General features: G+C 44.3%; 1 protein-coding gene across 1 annotated transcript in view; it reads left to right on the plus strand.

Moving 5' to 3' along the window:
• LOC126281686 (furin-like protease 1) overlaps positions 1 to 23,703 on the plus strand; it is a 1,379,773-nt gene that overhangs the window by 1,145,611 nt on the left and 210,459 nt on the right. Inside the window, exon 2 of the mRNA XM_049980852.1 lies at positions 144 to 242. Coding sequence (XP_049836809.1) covers positions 144 to 242 — 99 coding nt within the window. The remainder of the gene's footprint in view (positions 1 to 143; positions 243 to 23,703) is intronic.

Raw genomic sequence — 23,703 nt, forward strand, 5'->3', positions numbered from 1 at the left:
ACAGTCAAGCCATTGACAAATGTTCACAGTGTAAGGTGAGCACGGAGAAACTCTTCTCATGCATGAGTGGACTAATGCCGCGCAAAGTCGAGCAGAGGGTGTTTACTGAGACTGACTCGTGTTTTCGCTTTGGCCTGTTGCAGATCTTCCCCGACCTGTACCACTTCCAGCACAACTCCGTGGTGAAGCGTTCGGCCGAGCCCAGTCTGGAGCATCACAACAACCTGCTGGGCGAGCGGGAGGTGAGTACAGTACCACGACAGTCGATTCCTCTCCATGAATTACGTGTTCTATCTCATTCATATGAAAACGCCCGTAATGAGTTTCACAGCAGCTTGCATCTCAGATGGATTATGCGTTGAGCTTGACTCGTATGAAGAGCATTTGTAATTGAAGCATTTTCCGAAAGAAAGGCACACAGGGCATAATGGTTATTTGAGGTAAGACAGTTTAAATACTTTCAATATATTTGAATAACAACCTGATAGTAATACACAAGTATATTTTAACAAGATGCTTAATGCTAGATGTTTGAGCGTATGTTTTTAATGTGAAAATTTGGGAATTTGTGGTAAGGGCTTATAGGACCAAACTTCTGAGGACATCGGTCCTAAGCTTACACATCACTTGATCTAACTTAAACTAACGACAAAACACACACCCATGCCCCAGGGAGGACTAGAACAACCCACGATGGGAGCCGCCCAAATGAATGAAAAGTGATATTTCTGATAACTTTTGTAGGCCATTTTCCCATAAATCGGTGTCAGTAGTTTATAATAAGCAAACATGCCTTTCATCAAATGTTACTTTAACTCCCAGAAATCATTAATACATAAAAATAATATTACTGTTAATAATACCTATGGTCAGGGAACCCTCAGAAAGGTACAAAAATAAATTAACGGAAGTAACCTGATACCAAAATACAACTAATCAAATAAAATACCACTGTTTTGTCCTGTGGTCCATACATTATGATGGGTAGTTTCTCTGGTATAGTTTCTGGTTACTGTAGGAGTTTTTGTTTCTCTTCTTCTTCAAACATACTTATTTTGTTATTATGAAATACATCATCCACGTACTTAAATAAATATCTAACATCCATTTCTTTTTCTAGCTCCACTGTATTAAACGCCATTGTTAATAGTCATAAGTTTTTCAATACACCATCATTGTATCTCTGTCGTTAAAATGGGAATTACATATATCGACCTATGGAAGTTAGTCAGCCTTGTACTGAACAATGTGCTTTGTATTTCGGAACAAAACACCTACGAATTTCAAATACAGTTCCAGAAGATTCAGCCAAACAAGAATTGGTGTCGCGCACCAAGGGAACACTGCCCTGGACTCTAGCATTGAGTTAATCAAATAAAACCGCGGTAGAATATTCTACATAATCCGCAGACTAATTTTACAAATTTAGCCGAAAAAGGGCACGTAGACCTATGGACCCTTCTTCCGAAAAATGCTGTAATTACAAGTACATTCAATTTTCACGCCCACCAATCTGATGAAATATATCGCCCTCCTCCTTCATATGGATGCAACTGTATGCATGTACGTAAGAAAAGCATTTGCAGTGTGGACGACGTAAGACAAAATCGTCTGCCAATTTTCAGGAGGCGAGGTATGCTGCGAACAGGAATAACTACTAATTTATCATTTTTGCTGCTGTAATGGCTAGAGTCCCTTTCCCTATTACGGATTTAAGAAGTGTGCTTTCATATCACCAAGAAATCACTGCACTTCGTCGGGGTATAAATTTATCGGATTGTATATAACCTGTTGACCTGTTATCATTCAATAAGAAAATATATGCAAAAATCTACCAAATAATGCGAAGCAAACATCTCTGCACAGTTTCTCGTATCTTTAGTTACAAAATAACGCACATTTCAGATGAAACTAAACATGGTGTTTAAAGATAGGGAGCGAATGGATAAAAACGAATGTATCTGCTGCCACGCGGTCTCTGTTGGATAATCTGTATGTAGGACGATTAGGAAGGAAGATCAGGATCTGAAGTTTTGATGACGACAGATGAAGTACAGAGAAGAAAACGGCCGTGCTCTCTCAAAGGAACATTCCTTCCATCCGCTCTTAGCGATTTGGGTAAGCAACGGAAAATCTAAACTTGTTGTTTGAACAAGGATCTGAAATACCGTCCCACGTCTCGCCAGTGTGTTGTGAACACTTGTGAGGAATATGCTGTGGTTGCAACACATAACAATAACATAGAACCATTAATATTAATGCGGTAGGAACAGGGGAGCATGATAGTCACAGGAGCTTACAGATCGCCATAGGAACTTGTAGTTCCTTATAGGAACACGTAGTTCGTCAAAGAGTTGTAAATCGCTACAGGAACTTTTAAATCGTCAAAGCAACTTTAAACTGTCACAGGGACTTATAGATCACCACAAGAAATTGTAGATTGTCACAAGGACTTCCAGCAGTATATTTACTATATTTACTATGTGTTGTAGCACACTGTTCCGCCCAAAAGGTGAAAGGACCTGCAAAGATAATATTTGCAATATGTGTCGTTCGAACTGGAAAATATTGCCATGGACAGAAATCCACAATAGACCAGGTCTCTCTAGTCATATAGGGATCGCCTGGCTGCGAAATAAATAATTTACACACATTAGCATTAAACGAGGGCACCTAATTTCAAATGCTTACAGTTTCTTCTTCTCTAGGTTTCTTGATGGTCTGCTTTTCACGGTTCCATATCTTTATCTGATACTGGTAATGTTGTTTTTTGGTATCGAGTTTTCTCTCTCTCAATCCATTTACTTCTGATGTCTCCCCTGCTTCGACCTTCCGTGTTGATGTTTATGTAGGGGAACACCTTCATTTCTTCCACTAGTACATCGCCAATAATTTTGATGTTACTCTTCTTTCTTCTACTCCTCAGCTTCGTCTTCGGCTTGTTTATCTTAACTAATATTCTGCGCTAAATTCGCTGGCAATTCTAATCAGTAAGTGTGGTACGTCTGCATTACATGCTTCCAGGAGTGTCCTTTCAGGAATCTTAGCAATGTACCTTCTTCAGTTTTATTGCGCTGCTGAAATGTTTGTTTTGTTGCTTCCTGGACGTACAAGTGGGAGTAGCTTGTGCAATATTAAAGTATGTATTGAAAGAATATCTTACGAATACATTCCGTTTTAGCGGAGATGTTCTGCAGCAGTCGGAAAATGTAATATCATCTTGTTTCGCAAACGCTCCAATGTAGTTACTGAGAGAAATAGCTCTCAGAGAATCTGTCACGTGCAGAGAGAGAGAGAGAGAGAGAGAGAGAGAGAGAGAGAGAGAGCGCGAAAAGGTGCCACCAGAGCTCAACAACCCGCCACCCCATGACCCCCCACTCCCACACTTGCACGTGGCAAGCACTCCGCCTGCGTCCCGGGTACCTCCAGTGCTGTGAGCGTGCTCGCGTGGAACTCGTTACTGCACCGCGAAAACACACAGTGATTAATATCGTCGCTCTCGGAGGAACCGCAAGCCGAATATTTTTCAGCGTTAATATTTCCGAGATCTGCACGTTTTAATTAAATTTTTCTTTGCCGTTTTTTCTATCTTTCTTGCCTTTTATTCGCGTTTCAGATTATTTTTCTCCTCGTGCTGTGCCGTCGTCGTTCTTCCCGAGATGGCTACTGGTGACAGAGATAAATGGATGGTCATCAGAAGTAGAGGTCTGCGGAAGAGGAAAGCTATTTTTATTCGCTCTTTCCTTCTCGCGCCGTAGCTTTTTCGTAATTCATATAATTCCACATTCCCGCCACGGGCGACAATTTATGAGTACTTGCAGCGTACAAATTTATAAAATTAACCGACGTTCAACCTTCCTACACCGTTATTGATCTATCAGAGTAAAAAGCGCTCACAGTCACTGCTAAGATATATTCTTCACTTCAAAGTTCCATGCGACACTAAGTCATTATAAATTACCTGACAAACGCGGAGTTGCCAGGGATTTCATTTTTCCAATTTTCTATTAGAAGCGAAAACAAAAAACTGTGTAATAAAGAACTGAAAGCATTTCATTTCCATATATTTGTGTACACCCCTCTGAAAGTGTGAAAAATTCGTACTGAGGAATATGCATAATGTACAAATGATTATGCATAGTATCCAAGAAATATGATCCCGAAAAGATTCTATACGCTCAACCCGACTGGTTCCCTTGTCTACAACGCGATTTTGTAAAAGTCTCTTTGATAACTCCATTTAATAGCTGTATAGAAGGCTATCGTTTACGCCTACAGTCATTTGTGCATCGCAGTTGAAAGTTTTGTCAAAAGAGCTGCCAGCTGTCAAGGATTTCCTTAAGTTCACTCGACTGTGGGAGTGTCTTAGGAATAAAGAATAAATGCATTAAAACTTCACACGTGGCGCGCTACGCAATCCTTATGAAGTCATAGCTTCTGAAATGTGTGTGGCACCGAAGTGCAGTTGTATAGGAGCGTTTAAAGACATACTTGGATATTGACTACGAAATTCATGCAAACACATTTAGTAGTACAGAATTAATATACTTAAACGTCATGTATGATGCGGCAGTGTCTCATGCATCTCATTGTGTATGACGACATGTCTTCTTAATGAACCTATGGTAGCTAGGTGCTTTTTATCCCACATAATGATCTTCGACTAACGCTAAGATATATGTGTATAATGTTTGTTTTAAATCGGTTAGTTTGGATATCCACACATACGTTGGGTAACACATACGTGTGGATATCCAAACTAACGTACATTTACGTCTCCGTTATCAGCAGAAGGGCTCTGGATAAACAATGATTTTGTAGCTCTCAAGCAGATCGAAAAGTTTTGTGCACATAAAATCCCATCTGAAGCGTACAATTTTGCATTACTTCAATTCCACATAAGTAAACTATGAAAATTTTATTGAGTAATGAAGTCCTTTTCATATGCATGACATGCCCTGCTGTGGCAGGGAGAGTTGAAAAATCCGCCTATGGAGCCCAAAAAAAGGGAGAATACGCTCCTGCTTATTAAAAGACCTTGATTGGAAAGTCAGAACTAGGTGCCTCATTCTACTTTCCTCAGAACGTGTGAAAATTGCCCAAAAATATTGGCATGGGAACATGATGAGATAGGAGAATTAATAAGTATGGGTATATAGTGGACACGGGTTGTACAGAAACACCGAAGGGAACTATGGCAGTGTAGAGAAAGCGAGGAACATAGTTGGCAGTCACAGCGAGAAAGATGGAGATAGTAACAGTGAGAAGGTTCAAATGGCTCTGAGCACTATGGGACTTAACATCTATGGTCATCAATCCCCTAGAACCTAGAACTACTTAAACCTAACTAACCTAAGGACATCACACACATCCATGCCCGAGGCAGGAGTCGAACCTGCGACCGTAGCAGTCGCGCGGTTCCGGACTGAGCGCCTGAACCGCTAGACCACCGCGGCCGGCACAGTGAGTAGGGATAGCAGTCATGGGAAGCAATGAATGAGATAGTAACAGAGAGCAAGAACGAGGCAGTGACAGTGAGAGGATACAGCAGTAGTTGGACAGAATAAAGGAGACTGCGGCTGTGAGACAATATCCGAGAGACACAAACAGATAACTACATTGAGTCGGTCTCGAAGTGTGAGTGAGTGAGGACAAGTGGGAGTGGATGGGTATTCGCGGCGTACGGCGATGGACTAGTGAGTGTAAGGGAGCTACACGAAGGTAAGCTCGTGGGAGTGAGATGTGAGTTGCATGTTAAAAATTGTGGGAAAATTTTTAAAGGTGCTGAGGCAACTGGTAACCCAATTCGCAGTCAGAGTCTTTTAATTAACAGGAGCATATGTGCCTTTTTTGTGGTCCGACCAGAGCATTTTCCCGTTGTTATATCGCTTCCTCCTATACAAAGGCTCTTTCAGATGTGTTTCTGTCTATAATGTACAAAATGCTATATTAATTTCGTTTCGGAACATTCGCCGTCCGTTGTGACGTATTGGTTTGTATTGGAGAAATACTCGTCGAGCCGTTGAAATATTTATCGAGACACTCCGTGTGATCCTGTATAGGTTAGCAGTGGACATTGTCGACAGTCTGATGCGAGTCCGGGCAGACGAAAGCTTGCTGCTCGCCAGCACTTGCATTTTTCAAAAAATGGTTCAAAGTGGCTCTGAGCACTATGGCACTTAACATCTGTGGTCCCCTAGAACTTAGAACTACTTAAACCTATCTAACCTAAGGACATCACACACATCCATGCCCGAGGCAGGAGTCGCACGGTCACGCGGTTCCAGGCTGAAGCGCCTAGAACCGCACGGCCACACTGGCCGGCTGCATTTTGGATGATGTCGTGTTTCACACGAGTGGTTTCTGTGATACCTTGTTGATTCTTTGAGCTAAACTTGTTTGCCTCCAAAAACGTAATGATTTTTGAGCTTAGAATGTCCCCTAGCATCCTTCAACCAACCGGCGTTAGCGATGTTGGCCTGTAATTCCGAGTGTACTTTCTATTTGTAAACAGTACTGGCATGTGTTGTTTGCCACTTAAACACTACTATTCGCTACGCAACGATTCCCGATAAACACGAACTAAGAAAGCAGGCAATTCTGTGTCGTATTAAAAAAAGCGAAACCCTCAGAGACTCCGTCAGGAGATAGCCGAAAATCGTAATTTGTCGTTCCACGTCATTTAGATCTTATATTTCACTGTTGCATCAAAAGATAAAAATTCCGAGACTACAAATGAAGTTTTCCACATTAATTGTGATTAACTAAATACATTCGTTCAGTTAGTATAGTTTCAGATGTTATATTATGTAGAACAGAAGAAAATACTAGAGCTCAACATTAGAATGCTGAAATGTTGATGGCTTAAAGAGTACAGGAAGAAAGCTCTGTTTCCAAACTAAGTCTTCCACTTTATAGCAGAGAGTGCGCTACAGCGATTAAAAGTCTATGTCGGACCGAGGTTCGGATCGTAAACTTTGCTTTAGACGGGCATTTGTCTTACCCTATGGGTCTCCTGCATGCTAAGATGGAACGAGTGTGCTAGTCCATCGAGGTGCAGCACGTGCGAGAACTCAGTGTTCTCACATGACAACGAATCTCAAGGTTCTAATTGTTGCAACAGACCTTAGTGTAACCGCCAGGTTCGGCAGGTGGCAGTATGAGGTTATAACTCACATCATAACTCATATGTCTGGTCACAGCATAGCACAGCAGCAGGCACTTAACGACGATTAAACCTGGAACCATGTTTTTATGTCGTATGTATCCAGTTTGTAAAAGAAACACGCCTTTCCTTGTAACTGGGAACATTCTGTGCCAGCGAACTCTTCCAACGGAACGTTGTTGTACGTAGATGTTAAGATTCATAAGTAGTCAGTCCAAAAACGAAGTTAGTATGTGGTATAAAACGTGGGACACACTGTTCAGCGAGGGTACCTGTTCCCAGAAAAAGTTGGAGAACACTACTCAGAAATGCACATGAGTTCGTGGTGTATTTATTATCACAGCTTGGAAATATCGATACCGAATTACATTTGGACTGTCTAGAAGGTTGCTATGATGGGGAGGGGTCATGGGACGTACGAATGATACGTCGTAGTGGTGCTGAAATGGGATATATGAATAGCACATGATATCCGTGCCATATTAACGTCTCACATTCTATGCGTAGGACAATATTCAAGACGAAACTTTTTCCACGATGCTTTACGCTTATTTAAGAACTGCACGTTTACATTAAGTTCAAAATGGCTCTAAGTACTATGGGACTTAACTTCTGAGGTCATCCTTTCCTTAGAACTTAGATCTACTTAAATCTAACTAACCTAAGGACATCACACACACACCCATGCCCGAGGCAGGATTCGAACCTGCGACCGTAGCGGTCGCGCGGTTCCAGACTGTAGCGCCTAGAACCGCTCGGCCACCCCGGCCGTCTTACATGAAGTAAGAGAGTCCTTTAAATACACAACCGAAATCTTTCATGTATACTGCGGTGAGTATATACTGTCCCGTTGGTTGCAAATGCGTAAATAATTTACAAAATCAGTGAACCACCAGACAAAATTTTTGCGTCGTAAAATAAAGATGCAAAGCTGCAGCATGAGTTGATAGGTGCCGTCGAGTGTAGACGATAAGATTAGCCAGTTAGAGCGTCGTTGGAAGTGAGACGAAATTCGTGGTCGATCTGAAGAGCTACATCCTGCGAAACACTCGGATACGGCAGCCAGTGTGACAGAACAAAGCGCCGCAGACTTTACGACAGGGATTTGCTGTCGCGGAGGCCGGCAGAGGCGCCTGCGACAGACGCCGCCGGGGGTAGCAGCCTCGGCCGCGATGCATTATTCAGGGGAGTAGCGGCGCGCGCCGCTGCGACCGCATCTAAGCGGCCATCTGCACCTCGTCTCCTCCCGCAGCGCCGCACCTCCTATTGGCAAGTCAGCGGAGGATTGCCTCGCCGATAGCGTCGATCGGTACCTGGGGGCCACGGAGGCCGGCGACGCGATGTCATGCCGTACGTCTGTCTGCTGCCCGGAATAACTTTGTGTAATTCATACAGAGGATGTTCCGAAACTATTGGCTCAAATTACACTGCTGGCCATTAAAATTGCTACACCACGAGGATGACGTGCTACAGAAGCGAAAATTAACCGACAGGAAGAAGATGCTGTGATACGCAAATGATTAGCTTTTTAGAGCTTTCAGACAAGGTTGGCGCCGGTGGCGACACCTACAACGTGCTGACATGAGGAAAGTTTCCAACCGATTTCTCATACACAAACAGCAGTTGACCGGCGTTGCCTGGTGAAACGATGTTGTGATGCCTCCTGTAAAGACGAGAAATGCGTACCATCACGTTTCCGACTTTGATAAAGGTCGGATTGTAGCCTATAGCGGTTGCGATTTATCGTATGGCGACATTGATGCTCCCGTTGGTCGACATCCAATGACTATTACCAGAATATGGAATCGGTGGGTTCAGGAGTGTAATACGGAACGCCGTGCTGGATCCCAACGGCCTCGTATCACTAGCAGTCAAGATGACAGGCATATTATCTGCTTGGCTGTAACGGATCGAGTAGCCACGTCTCGATCCCCGAGTCAACAGATGGGGACGTTTGCAAGACAACTACCATCCGCACGAACAGTTCGATGACGTTTGCAACAGCTCGGAGACTATGGCTGCAGTTACCCTTGACGCTGCATCACGGACAGGAGCGCCTGCGATGGTGTACTCAACGACGAACCTGAGTGCACGAATGGCAAAACGTCATTTTTTCGGATGAATCCAGGTTCTGTTAACAGCATCATGATGGTCGCATACGTGTTTGGCGACATCGCCGTGAACGCACATTGGAAGCGTATATTCGTCACCGCCAAACTGGCGTGTCGCTCGGCGTTATGGTATGGGGTGGGTCACCTCTTGTTCGCATTGACGGCACTTTGAACAGTGGACGTTACATTTCAGATGTGTTACAACCCGTGGATCTACCCTTCATTCGATCCCTGCGAAGCCCTACGTTTCAGTAGGATAATGCACGACCGCATGTTGCAGGTTCTGTACGGGCCTTTCTGGATACAGAAAATGTTCGCCTGCTGTCCTGGCCAGGACATTCTCCAGATCTCTCACCAACTGAAAACGTCTGGTCAATGGTGTCCGAGAAACTGGCTCGTCACAATACGCCAGTCACTACTTTTGATGAATTGTGGTATCGTGTTGAAGCTGCATGGGCAGCTGTACCTGTACACGCCATCCAAGCTCTGTTTGACTCAATGCCCAGGCGTATCAAGGCTGTTATTACGGCCAGACGTGGTTGTTCTGTGTACTGATTTCTCAGGGTCTATGCACCCAAATTGCGTGAAAATGTAATCACATGTCAGTTGTAGTATGATATATTTGCCCATTGAATACCCGTTTATCATCCGCATTTCTTCTTGGTGTAGCAATTTTACTGAGCCAGTGGTGTAATATAGGAGGTAAAGAACATCGAAAACAAATGTATTTAGCTATGGTACATCCCGTGGCCCCCAACGGCAGTTTCTGCTGATGGGGATGATTTAGAAGATAGTTTAACGTGCAAATTGGTATTCACAGGAAGTGCTCTAATGCACCACCGTTGGCGTTTATGCCCGCAGTACGTCGTCGGATCGTTGATTGTCACGTCCTGGCGAGTCCGCAATAATGCCAGCAGCGACGGCGATAGCGGCGACGCGGTCTTTTTCTCTTTCCACAACGGTTTCGTACACCAGGTGCTTCCTATACTCTCAAAGCAAGCAATCGAAGCACGCGAGGTCATATGACCTGCGTGATCTGGCCACCACATCGGCCAATTCATCGATTTTCGAGAATGCCTCTCAGATGATTCCTCACAGCAGTGCTGAAATGGCCTGGTGTCGCATCTTGCTAGAAGTACAACCTTTGTCTAACGTTCACATTCTCCAGCAGCTCTGGTAACGCGTGGTCCATGAAGATGCGATATCTCCGTCCGGCGAGGCGGAATAGAAGAATGTATGGCGCGATCTACCGATCACAGAGAATACCCACACATCAGTTCCGAATCGCTGTTGATAATCACGAGTACCCCATGGTTTCACGTATGCAAAAACATGCGATTTTGTGGATATTGACACAGCCATTGCAGTTAAACGAAACCTCGTCGATATACAGAATCTCGGCAGGAAATAAGAGGTGTAGGGGTCAGGAGTAAAAACCATTGTGCACGCGTGGAAAATGTCAGTTGCTTGTGCTGCAACGTGCTGAAGATGGAAAGAATGAAGCCGCTAGTCATCTAACACATTCCACTGAAGGCTACGCCTGACGCTAAGGATGTGTGCAATACGTCGTGTACTTGTACATCCACAGTCTTCAGCGTGTAGCAGTCTCGAGAGTTCGCATTGTTCGTTTCCGTCCTGTACCAAGCACAGGTCCATGGAAAGCGCCTGTTTCACGTAGCAGGCGTTGCAGACGTCTGAATGTTCGTTGTTGTAGAACCAGTCGTTTGGGAAACCGCTGTCGATACTCTTCTCGCCGCAGCTCGTCCGTTTCCATTCACAGACCCGTATACCAGCATACGCAAACCCCTCCACTTTCGCTGATTTTCTTATATGGTGGTAGTAATTACACTGAATTGGTGTGTTTACAAAGAAGTCACAGTTGTTGTCACAAGGCATGATGCTTGCGATTGAATCGGTGTGTTTCCAAGCAGACATCAGAGCCAACCATCGGTAGACAGAGCAGCTTTGAATGTCAGCGCACACCGAGAGAGGTGGCGTAGTGGTTAGCACACTGGACTGGCATTCGGGAGGCCGACTTCACAAACCCACGTCCGGACTTGCTTATTTAGATTTTCCGTGATTTTCCTAAATAGCTTCAGGCAAATGCCGGAATGGTTCCTTTGAAAAGGCACGACCGACTTCCTTCCCCATCATTCCCTAATCTTATAGGACCAATGAACTCGCTGTTTGGCCTCTTTCCCCAAATTAACCAAACAACCAACCAATGTCAGTACAGATTCCCACTGAGAGGCATCTACACAACAGCTTACGTCAGAATCACAAACTAAATGTTCCCTAACATTACAAGTTGAGTTCAGAGGGCCCATGTTTCATATCGATATATATTTGTTTTGATGCTCTCTCCCTCTCGTATTAATTTGAACTATCAGTTTCGGAGCACCCTCTGGACATTTCTGTAAATAGACCCATTAAAGGTGAGAAAGGCGAACTGAGGGAGAGCACTGGTAAGTGAGATCAAAAGCCATTCACTTGTCTTGCTGACAGCTGAAGCGGACGCAGTTGCTTTGTCTGCCACAGCGTAAGGAAGCCCACAGAGGCAGACATTTTTATGTCCATTTCAAATAACCAGACACACATCAGAAGTTTGAAGCATCTTATAGACAGCAGCACTCTCGCCGAAACTCACCTCAAGTACCTTGGGACAGATCACTAGGTCTTGGGGTCTTCAAGACAAGTTTAGACTACGAAAATACTGTTCAGTTGCAAGCAGAACTTGAAACTGATATTGTTAATATATTTTACATTTTCAGTAATTGAGAATTTTGGAGCTCATTAAAATTTTAATATAAGAAATTGGTCGTGCCCATAGAAACTCAGACTGTAGGAAGACAGGAAAGGAACTGCTTTACACCATTTGCAAGGGCACTTTACGTGTATGTGTACAGAAAAGAAACTAGTATTACCTGCCTTCATCTATGAACGTCGTTTAAAAACATGACTCCTACCAATATTTTCGCACCCTTGAAAAAATATTTATTTTTACTTTATAAATAGTTTTCCCACGTATAGTCTTGTGAAGAGCTATAATGAAGAATTTGCTTTTGAACCCTCTAGTTCTGCAATTGCGAAACGTGTCCGTACGATTTAATTCTGACGTGCATTGATTTATGCATTCTTTTCTTCCAACGTACTCATATTTTATTCCGCCTGCTCTGCTACAACGATTTACCAATCTGAAAGAGCTCCCGGTTAAGGTCTCTCGTCCTTAGAACTAAGCACTCTCCCCCGGAATTGTGACATATATCCCGTGTCAGGCGACCCACTTCAACTTATTCGTATTCAGGGGCAGAATCTTGAACATAAGAGCAGAGCCGAGCGCATAAGTTTCTGAATGTCCTGTTGTCAAACCGGTCTGATACACCTCTAGTGTTAACAGTTTCGAAGATCCTCTTCTAGACTAACATCTAATTTACTGATAATCAGTTCGCAGCATAGGTGCCGAATTATCTGGACAGGTGAATTCAATTGAATGTAGATCACGTGGCGATCGATAGTAGGGGTAGGGGTAGGCCATGACGTGACTAGTACTGATAACAATAGTTTACATTTTTGCTTGACAAGTGGCAGGTTTTCTCAGATGAGAACAGTTCGAACGAATACATCACTTAAAAAATTTACAGTCCCAATGCACCCCAATTTTGCCCACACAAAAACTGTTTTATCCTTTGCGTAATGAGGCCACTTGGACCGTCAGAGGAGCCGGTGAACTTTGTAGTGAATTAAACTGTATAAAACAGTATCTTAGTCATTTGTTTCTAAAGTACATGACGTTTTTCGCTTTACATTCATCACCGCATAGGACGAGTACAGCGGCGACACAGACACGTAGTCAACACCAAAACAAATTATGAGAAGTGCTGGGTTTCTCATACTTAAAACTCCCAGATTTACTGTTAAATTACTTGATATATGCCTATATATAGCATGAGGCAAGCAGCTAATTAGGAAAGGAAAAAGGAAAAAAAAAGAAATAGCTACTGACACTCGCCTTGAGGTTCAAAGGCTGTTTTTCATCTAATACGTCGAACACAGCGTGCGTTGCGCACCTTAACATCGACAACTCTCAATGTCAAGCTATGTTTAACATGAACATTTGTGTTATGAGTGATGCAAATTCGATACCGCACCGCCTTGACAAGCGGCCACTCATGGCACCCACTGTGCCTCGGCGCACTCCCAGGCACACTGACTGTACTCAACACGGAAGTAAACATTGCGCCCTGTATTTCTCCTCGTTTGTTGTCACCTCGCTGGAGTCCTCTTCCCGCTGACCAGATTACGTCCTGTCGAGTGCAGTCCCCACCAGTTATTGGACGTAATCTGCAGCCGCTACTTGACGCTGTGGTCCGCACCATCGGGAGAGTAGGCAACAGTTGCAGCATTTACGTGGCATAACAGCCGAACAACGGAAAGTCAGAGTCTCGGCATAAGTGGTTCTTAAAAACGACTGACAACAGGCAGACACTGTAATTCCAAATTCCGTTTAGTACCGTTTGTAAGAGCAATTAAGTAATACACGGTATTCATACTTTACACGATCTTATTATCTGAAGAAAAACTCGTGCCCATTGATCGCACAGCACTTCCTGTGCAAAATCATAATATTTTCCCTAAAACGCACGTTCTTCGTCTTCTCGTATTGCCTGGAGTAGACACGTTACTCATGTTGTGTATTTTTTTTTCTGTCCTCGCACGTAATACGTTCGACGCAGATGCTGTGATCAATTCAGATGTCATCGAAACTGTTGATGGTGTACATCACCAAAGAGCTACAATTACGTTCTGGGGTACCTTATTCAAGAAGTACCGTTACCGTTTTCTAAATGAGGCAATTAATCATTAGACGACGTTCATACCTTCGTCTAAACCCATGTTACGTTGCTTACATGTCAGTTGCCCTGGGATAAACAATAAGACACAGTTACTAAAGTATAAAAATGATGGTTGCTTTTGTATCTGTGAGTTATTGTCTGTCCTAGCGAAAGTCTTCGGTAAAGCAACGTAATGTGTGATTGGATGAAAGCATGAAAGCCATCTGATGCTGAACTGTATCAGTTCTAAATCGGTAACGGTACTTTCCTAATAAGGTACATAAAACCAGTTAGTGGTAGGTTCCCGCTGTACCCCAAGAACAGTTTATATCAAATAACAGCCATGGTCCCCGGTCTTGTCTTTATTTGATGAAGTTGCGTCCAACTCCGACGTTATTTCTGCAATCTGCCTTATCTGTAGCGGCGGATATTTCTTATAAAACTCCTAGAGTTCAAGATCAGTATCATTTCGAGGCTTCTTATCGCTTATCTGCTCCTATCTTTCGCTAAAGAACACAGAACAACTTCACAAAGGTTCGCTTTTCATACGAACGGCAAGACCAAATCAGCGCTGATTGGCGGGAAGAGAAAGCGACTGCCCAGCGATGTTTGAAAGAAGAACTACACGAGTTAAATATGTAACACAGTGACTGTAAAATCAGTGCTTCGCTGTAATTCATTGCATCATTCAGGCTAGGATAAGGACATAATAACAGATAAGTTCATGGGGCTTATTTCCACTGGTGTCACAACGTCTGATGTGGGAACGCTACGACAGAAGAGCAAAGCCTGATCGTGCTGAGCAGACGTTTAGCGTACAGTTATTTGGGATGAACAAAGTAGGTGGTGACCAAGCTACGTGTCATAGAGGGCAATCAGTATTTCGGTGTAGTGCGGCATTTCAGATCCCCTTCCACCTGCACAGATTTTATCCGTTGGTAAGTTTTCATAAAGATGTGTGACTTAATCCGAAAATTTGGATCAACATACAGATCTTCCACTTCACGAGTAGCCTGGAGTGAAGCTGCAGTTGTCACTGGACTCTGTAGATTGCGCCACGGCTGAGGTGTGCTGCGGTGGAGGAATATCCGCACGTGGTCCATGGATCTAATGTAGTCTGTGGTAGCAGCGCCGCTGTTGTTGCTTCGCACGTTCCCTGTTCAAATGGCTCCCAGCACTATGGGACTTAACATCTGAGATGATCAGTCCCCTAGACTTAGAACTACTTAAACCTGACCAACCTAAGGACATAACTCACACACATCCATGCCCGAGGCAGGATTCGAACCTGAGACCGTAGCAGCAGCGCGGTTCCGGACTGAAGAGCCTGGAACCGCTCGGTCACAACGGCCGGCACGCAGCCAGTGAGAGGTTGTTAGCATTGTGCCTGTAAACAGTATGTTTACAATGAGCACCGAATATAAACAGAAACTCTTCGCAAAACTCATAAACGTGGCTCATGAGGAAAAGCGCTTGTAGGAGTAAGGACCGGCAACCCGCCGAGCGTAAATGTCCTGCCAGTACCGGAGTGGCTGGGGTCGGCACTACATATATCCAAGACTGATGTCAGTGGCCAGCCAATTCTCATCTGTTCCTTCGAAGCTGTTGCATTAGCTTATTCCTTTATTTAGTTTATTGTCCGATTACCACATTTTATGTATTTGTTGTTGTATCTGCTCGTGGCGAGCAACAGTTCGTGTCTAATTGGCATTTAGTCTGTACTCGTGGCCGGTTCTTCGTGCGTCGCGCTGTATCAAAAGCATTGTTCCTAAGTGGAAGAACAGAGGCCACAAAAAGATACTAACCAAGAGGGACTGAAAACGTCAATGTCAGTGACAGGAATTGTTGCTGTTAGTGAATGCAGGACCATCTCAGTCAGTTTCAGAGCGAACATGGAGAAGGGAACTGCGTCCAGGAGACGTTTGCAGTCGCATGCCGTTGCTCACACCGGCACATTACGCTGTTCCGTTTCAGTGGGCCAAACAACACAAAAATTTTGGTCGGACGAGTCGCGATTTGGCATCCTTTCAAATGATTCGAGGCGGTGAGTACACCGACAACTCAGTGAGGAGGTTAACCCTGTGTGCAGTCTCCTCAGGAATTTGTTCCGGAAGGTTTTACGGGCGTTTTCGTACCACAACTCAACCCCGCTAATTCAGGTTACCATGAACATTCCGAATAATCAAGAGTTATCCCCTCTTCTACAGTTTCATGACGAGTAACTGAGGACACTTCCATACCTCAAGATGACAACCAGTGGGCTCTAGTATTAAATTACAGCAATCATTAGCAAAGTCTGTCGTTTATTGGAGCAGATACAAATTTCGAGTATTAAATATTCATCAGGTCTCATTTCTCTCTGTCACTTGCATGCCCTTATCATGTGTTAGTCTTAGTGCTCCGATATGTCACCTGTTGGCACGTCTACCGATGATGACTATGTAGTAGTCGAAATCTAGATCTCCTCTAATAAACAGTGGATTTTGCGACTGACGTCCTTTTCTTAATACTGAAATTCTGAACGGTCGCTGCGCCACACAGAGACCTAAATGACATCAGTTTAGCTCAAAATCATGTTCACAGTAATGGACATATGCGCTCGTGATTTGGCGAACATTCATGTGCCCTATCCATATCTCCTGGTCATCTGTGCACCCCATCTTAACCCAACAGAAAGCGTTCAGAACAATTTGGAACAGCAGGTAAAACAGCAATAAATATCCCCGCAACTTCGTATTCCTTAGCGTCCAGTGATCAATGAACATCTTCAACTGGATGTGGCAGATCGGAAGAAACTTGTGGACTCACTTCCTTGCCGATTACAGGCTATTAAACTCATGAGTCCTGGGGTGACTAATGTTTTATCCCATGTTCTTAGTACTAAAAGCAAATCTGTCGAGAGGCCACATTCCGTGATGATATCGGTGCTCCGTTTTCAGGCGGAAATACCATTAGACTTCTTTTTCTTTTTCTTCAGCAATTAAGACACTCTCAAGCTTACTATCTCTGAAATGGACAACGACAACAAGAATACATCTCATTAGTTACGTGCTTCCACCTATTTTGAAAGAGTTATTTGAAATGAAGATAACAACTCAAACAAACCGAATACAAGTGTTCAGTGGGAGCACCGTTTACCAGTCGCCCTCCTGCAGTTGCTAGGGGAGTTGTTTCGGTACTTTGTGATGAGCTGTTGATGTAGCAACTACTGCAGTCCTGTTTCACAACTGGGGTATTGGTGTTGGCGGTGGAGACCTCTGCATATAATCTGTTCTAAAGCGTGTCATTTCGTCAGTCCATTGCGGGTAACGCATCGTTCGCGTACAAACTCTGCTGGAGCTCAGTACAGAATTACATCATTGGTGAAGTGCTACGTACTAGTATCTTTTGACTAAATTTCTCAGGTTTCATTCTGCAGCGTATAAGGGTTTCTAGTGCTAGTCGGTTATACTTGAACTAAGAAGAGTTAATCCTTAGTTTTCGGTGGAGATACGGATTGAAATCGTTAGTGGTGGGCTAACTCGCTTTCTCACAACTCTTGGATTTTCTGACTCTCCGCATAAAGAAATAATTGTATTGTCGTCTACGAAGACGTGGAATGATGAAAATTGGAATCGCGTATAGGAAATCGGGCTCAACTGGTACATGGACAGTAACGTTCACTGCTTGGCATGTGAGGTACAAATTGTGGAATGCCGCCAACTTCACTGAAGTTGTTACGGAGGCTCACTGTCTTAGCAGATTTCAAAGAGCCTAAAAGAAGAGCGAAGTGATGCGTTAGAGCTACAATTGTAATTCGGCCGTAAGTATAACGAAGTCGCCGTCACGAGACGCGCACTGGAACGGCTTCCACCCTGTATCACCTTTTGTTGGTTACGAGGACATCAATGTGAGGGACCGCCACTTCAATGAATAGACGCGTCCCCTGGATGAGACACGGTACGTCGGAACTTTCGTCAAGACGGCGGTGCATTACAAAACCAAACATTTTGTGTATCTATCCTCCCGACGGAATCAAATTTTGGTCACTCTTTTGAAACACCCTCAACAAAGTCTTCTTCGTGCACCAAAGTTTGCTTGCAAGTTATCCATGTGAACCATAGTCAGTAACCCTTAACAGGTTAAAATAGATGCGGTTGAGACACACTTTCAGGTGTTTCTCTGGAAGTTTAGTACCAGGCTTGACTGATGTTGATAATTATTATTTGGTCCTCATAACAAATTTGCTTGGGCCTCAAATGAAAAAACACTTCCGCGTTTCTAAATAATCGGTTCGCTAGCTCTCGGTCGCCATGGTACCTACCAGGTGCCGGCCAGTGTGGCCGAGCGGTTCTAGGCGCTTCAGTCTGGAACCGAGCGACCGCTACGGTCGCAGGTTTGAATCCTGCCTCGGGCATGGATGTGTGTGATGTCCTTAGGTTAGTTAAGTTTAAGTAGTTCTAAGTTGTAGGGGACTGATGACGCCAGATGTTAATTCCCATAGTTCTCAGAGTCATTTGAACCATTTTGAACCTACCAGATAGTATTTTCAGTCGGAAGGTCACAGTGTAAATTAATCCGGGCGAGCGTTGAATATCGACTGCATATTCACGTTTTGAAAGCTGTGAAACATAGCAGACTATGAACTTGATTTCTTTTCAATCTAGATTTTCATATGGGAGACTGAGAAAACAATTTACATGATTTATGGGCGTAATGGAAACGACGCAGTACTCTGCGTAGATTCAGTATTGCGCTACAGCAGTTATTTGGATCCCTCATATTTCCGGGTTTTCGCTAACATCCGCAGCATCGTTTGAGAATTTTTAAAAAAATGTGCAAAGTAGGGGAGGAAATTAGAGCAGGGGCAGAGGCTCTGACACGTGATGGGCAGGGTAGTGATCCTGGTTTAAATCCAGGTATGGCACATGCTTGCAACTCGACACTTGTAAGCTACAGAAATGATATTTTACACGTTTGTCCTAGATTGATTACTGTAAGTTAAATTCTGAACAAGACCACTGTATTATATAACAAAATTGTAATTATGTGTTGAGTCTGAAATACGGTAGCAGGTATCTCCTTCAGAATCAGTGCTTACGAAGCGAAAACTTCTCATGAAATGGTCAGGAGCCTTTGTTGTAATGAGACTAAACAGCTTGTCAGTTTACATACACCTAAGGTTACTTAAAATACTGTAAGTTCTATCTCACACACTTTGTACGATCGATTGCCTACTATAGTTCTTTCCTACTTGAAAATTCCCTTATGTAATACCATACAGATCAGAAACCTTTACCATTTCGTGGTAATCCTGTACCTGTAGTATGAAACCTTCGAAGAGACGTAAATGAAATCCGTGCAACACGGTCATCGTTCAGGAATTACGCAGTTTTCCTCAGTCACAGAAGCGGAACCCCGTATGATTCTTCCAACGGGACCGTAAACCATTTTCTTAGCAGTTATATCCTTCTGACTACTGACCATGACGTCAAAGAGCAATAAAAGTCTACTTACACGCTTTATTTATATCTGATTATTCAGCACTCATCGGGGTTTTGCAGCTCCAAGTGCACTGGCTTCATTTCCAACCTATTTTGCTGGTGCATTTACATCATTTTACTTAGGCACATTGTATTCTATTGCTCACTTATGATTGATTTGCTGGTGATAGCTAAGTTAAGCGTAGCGGAGAAATAGTTACCCGCTTCGCTCCTAATGTCGCCTTAGTACCTCCACCGTCCTCGATTACGAATGATCTGGACTGTGTTATTGTCTGCACATGCACAGAGCGCCGTAGGATTCGGATACAGACAACAAACCCACTCCCGCCGTAGGAATCCCAGCACGTTGGGAAGAGGACGATGATACCGACCGTGGCTTTTGCAGCGCTGCTCCCGAACATTTTCAATGGGATACAATTTTGGGACTTTTGAGGAAATTACAGTGTTTGCCCTTGAGAGAAAATGAATCTTATACTGGAAGACAGTGCTGCCAAGTTCTAGTCCCTTCTGAGGCAACGGGCGAACAGCAAAGGCGTCTGTCCAGCTGTACGATGTAGCCGTTCCGATTGCAGACATCAGCCAGCGCAGTCACAGAATGAATTTCAGATTGTGTCAAATACCAACAGTAAGCCTGACGTTCCGGCAACCCTGCAGACGGAGAGACATGGCACATATGCACAACTCGTAGGCGTCGCCTCCCAAGACAGGGCCCGCGGCGAGTTTCACTTACAACCGAGAAACGACGGGGCAAGCGCTACCATCCTCTTGGGAGATATACTTCCCTTCGCCGAGTCACGTGCGCAGAAACAGAACCACAAGTAATCGTCCGCGCACTGAATATTCATAGCGGCGCTGCTCCACTCAGTTCTCCGCCGATTCACTTGACCTACTCGTGCGCCAGCTAAACCTACTCCTTCAATCAAAGCCCGCTTGGAGCCACCGCCTTGGGAAATGAGGACCTCTCAAACGTCGCCTGCGAGAAGTATCTTAGGCCAGCTGCCGCCGGGTACACTCTTGCTTCCTGTGGGAAACTTCATTGGATTAGTCTCTACATTCCGTCGTCTTAATTCACTTCGTTGTTTCCCAGGCCAACACATAATAGAAGACTGAGAGAGTGGGGTATTAACTTTTGATCTGGAAAGTATCGTGTCTTACGCATCTTATTACTTGCGATACAGCAGGATGTTTATCAACCTACAGATGTATTCCTCGCAGAGGATCTGCGTTCGAGATCGTACGTACTGTATACATATAGGGATTAGATTAGTCTTTCCTATCAGGGAACGTATCCCTAGTCTTCCATCACCGATTGTTGAATACTTTTCTTTTACTTTCGTAAAAAATCACAAAGCTTTTCCGTTCTTAGGCTATCGATTTCGGTTAGTGATGAACATCTTCAGATGTTGGTGTTGATTGCGACTTTCTTTAGAGAGCCATTTCACTCTGCCGTAAGGCAGACATGACACTAGTTTCACAAGCTGGGATACAGATGTGATTAGAACAGTGGTCATTGACAGAAATAAAAGAAAGTCATTCTATACTTCCTGTATCACTGTCTTAACCCTTTACTGTGTCGTAGCCTGTGATAACTTGTTTGACTTCGTACGTTGTAGCACTGCTGCTTGTCTTGCCTCTTGCTTGTGACTGTATCTGAAATGTGACACTGTTTACTTCTGAGTAATAGAATGATATTTTCACTTTGCAGCGGAGTGTGCGCTGATATGAAACTTCCTGGAACATTAAAACTGTGTGGCGGACCGAGACTCGAACTCGGGACTTTCGCCTTTCGCGGGCAAGTGCTCTACCACTTTCCCGCGAAAGACAAAGGTCCCGGGTTCGAGTCTCGGTCCAGAACACAGTTTTCATCTGTCAGGAAGTTTCTGAGCAATAGTCTGAAAACGGACCAGGCAGGGTTTGGTCTGTGTGCCATGGAGTAATTCATACCCTGCAAAGAGAATTTTTTTTCCTTTATTTTAGAGTTGGTGTTACACATGAGATCGTGGCCCATCGCCACTGTCTTTCAGTCGCAATTCTAGCCACGTACACTTGTGCGGTTGTCACTGAAGATAAGAACAAAGGGCCATAAGTGACGGTAAACCTGCGAAATTTAAGTTTTATCCTGTTCAAGGGCACTAATCGTTTCTGCCAGGCCGACACAAACATCTAGCTCTTCGTGTTGCAAACGGGCAGTGTGGCGTTTCTCCTGCGTTGTAGCGCATTATACGTAACCAGTGCGCCCCACTCCGCCTCTAGCAACTGCTGCCATGCTGGAGCGACAAGGTGAGAGCGCCGGGCAGTCTACCTGCGACCCCCTCTGGGACGTGGCGCTGCTGGCTGGGGCTGCCTGCGTACATCGCAGTCGGCGGACAGCGGCAGCGGTAATTAATACGTCCAGCGGCAGTTAGCGTTTGTATGCGGGTCTGGCCGGCCGCATCCGCCATTAATTACCGCCTGTTGTGCGGAGCCAGCTGCGCAAATAACGACAAACGCGCCGTGCAAAACGGACGCGTGCGGCAGTTTCCAGCGGGTGCCGCGTGGCGCTGCGGTCGCGTTGGCGGGGCGCAGGGCCGGGCGTGCAGGGCGCCGCGCAGCTTTGTGCTCTGCAATCACATTTCCTGCGCCCGGCGTCGCTACTTTGTACCGCCGACTGCCAGCCACTTTGCGCTCGAAAACCAATCTGCATCATATTTCACTCGGCAGCCAAGTGACGGATTCGTGATTGTAACATGTCCGCGGTTTGCGTATAACGACTAAAGCGACTCACCTGTGTGGCAGGTAGACAACGCGCGCACAATTTACTGGCGATTTTCGATAACGTGACACAGGCTACTAACAATGCTGCCTGTGGCGGATAACACTCTACAGAGATGCGACACAGTGTTTAACGGAATCTTGTGCCTTTACATGGGACGAAGGCAAACAGGTCGAAATCTACACTGATAAACAATTGCATAGCACCTAATAGACCAAACAGACCATCTTCGAAGTAGGCCCTGCTGCATATCACACTCACTCACAGCAACTTCCATTAAATCCTTCATGTAATTAATGGTGCCGTCGTCTCATGCATCAATCGGAAAAATTCCATCAGCGAATGCATTTCACGTCCGCTTACGAGCAAACAACTTCTGTTTACAAATGCCTAAACAAGTTTCTGGACCTTCGTGCCATCATCGGTGGGAGCTCTTACTCAGTTCTATTTCTCTACATAGTTGGCTTTCGTAGGAGAATCTTTATGTTAATGTATACTCATAGGACGTCATCTGTGAAGTTAGTTTAGAAATATCCATTATCATCTGCGTGCTCACCTGTTTTTGAGGCACTCCACTTGCAAACTACACTTTTTCACTTCACAAAACACAGTGGTGTGCAGATGAAAGCGGATATTTCGCAACTAACGTTGCAGGTGACACGGTTTCAGGATATAAAGGAGTCCTACGAAACACAAAACTGTAGACAGCATGATCTGAATAGAACTACGCACTCATGAAGTGTTGAAACATGTTTGGGTATTTATGAAGTACAGTTGTTTGCATTCCAGGCAGATCTGTTACACGGCTACTGATAGAGCATCGAAACCAAATGGCGAAAAAGATGATACGGCAATTTCATAAAATTGTTCGTTTAAATTCTCACTGTGAAATACACAAAGCAAGATTATGTCATTCTGTACTGAACTGGCGAACTCTGCATTGCTTCGCAGTTGCTAAATATCTATGAGAATGGGATATACGTCCTGATCTGATTCCGACCGCCTCTCTGTCCATCACCTCATCCCCCTATCTCTTTCAACCTCCTCCTCCCTCCTCACTCTGTCCATCTCCCACATCCCACAGTCTATGTCTGTTTCTTCCTCCTCTCTTCGTCCAAATCCTCTTCTCGCATCTCGCTGATCTTGATCCTTGTTTATTACTATGACCAATGAGAAATTGAATGGATAACTCTGTTGGGATCATTGCTATACAGGTAAGAGAGACCTCTCTTGCTGTGGGATCTATGAGGATAGCTTTAGTAAAAGTATTTCGCATAGCTTTAATCTGCAAACGGATAAGATACAGAGTTTCGTATGATACATATTCCGAAAAACTATGTTAATCATAGGACGATAAGCC

Source organism: Schistocerca gregaria, chromosome 7, assembly GCF_023897955.1.
Source record: "Schistocerca gregaria isolate iqSchGreg1 chromosome 7, iqSchGreg1.2, whole genome shotgun sequence".
Classification (NCBI taxonomy): domain Eukaryota; kingdom Metazoa; phylum Arthropoda; class Insecta; order Orthoptera; family Acrididae; genus Schistocerca; species Schistocerca gregaria.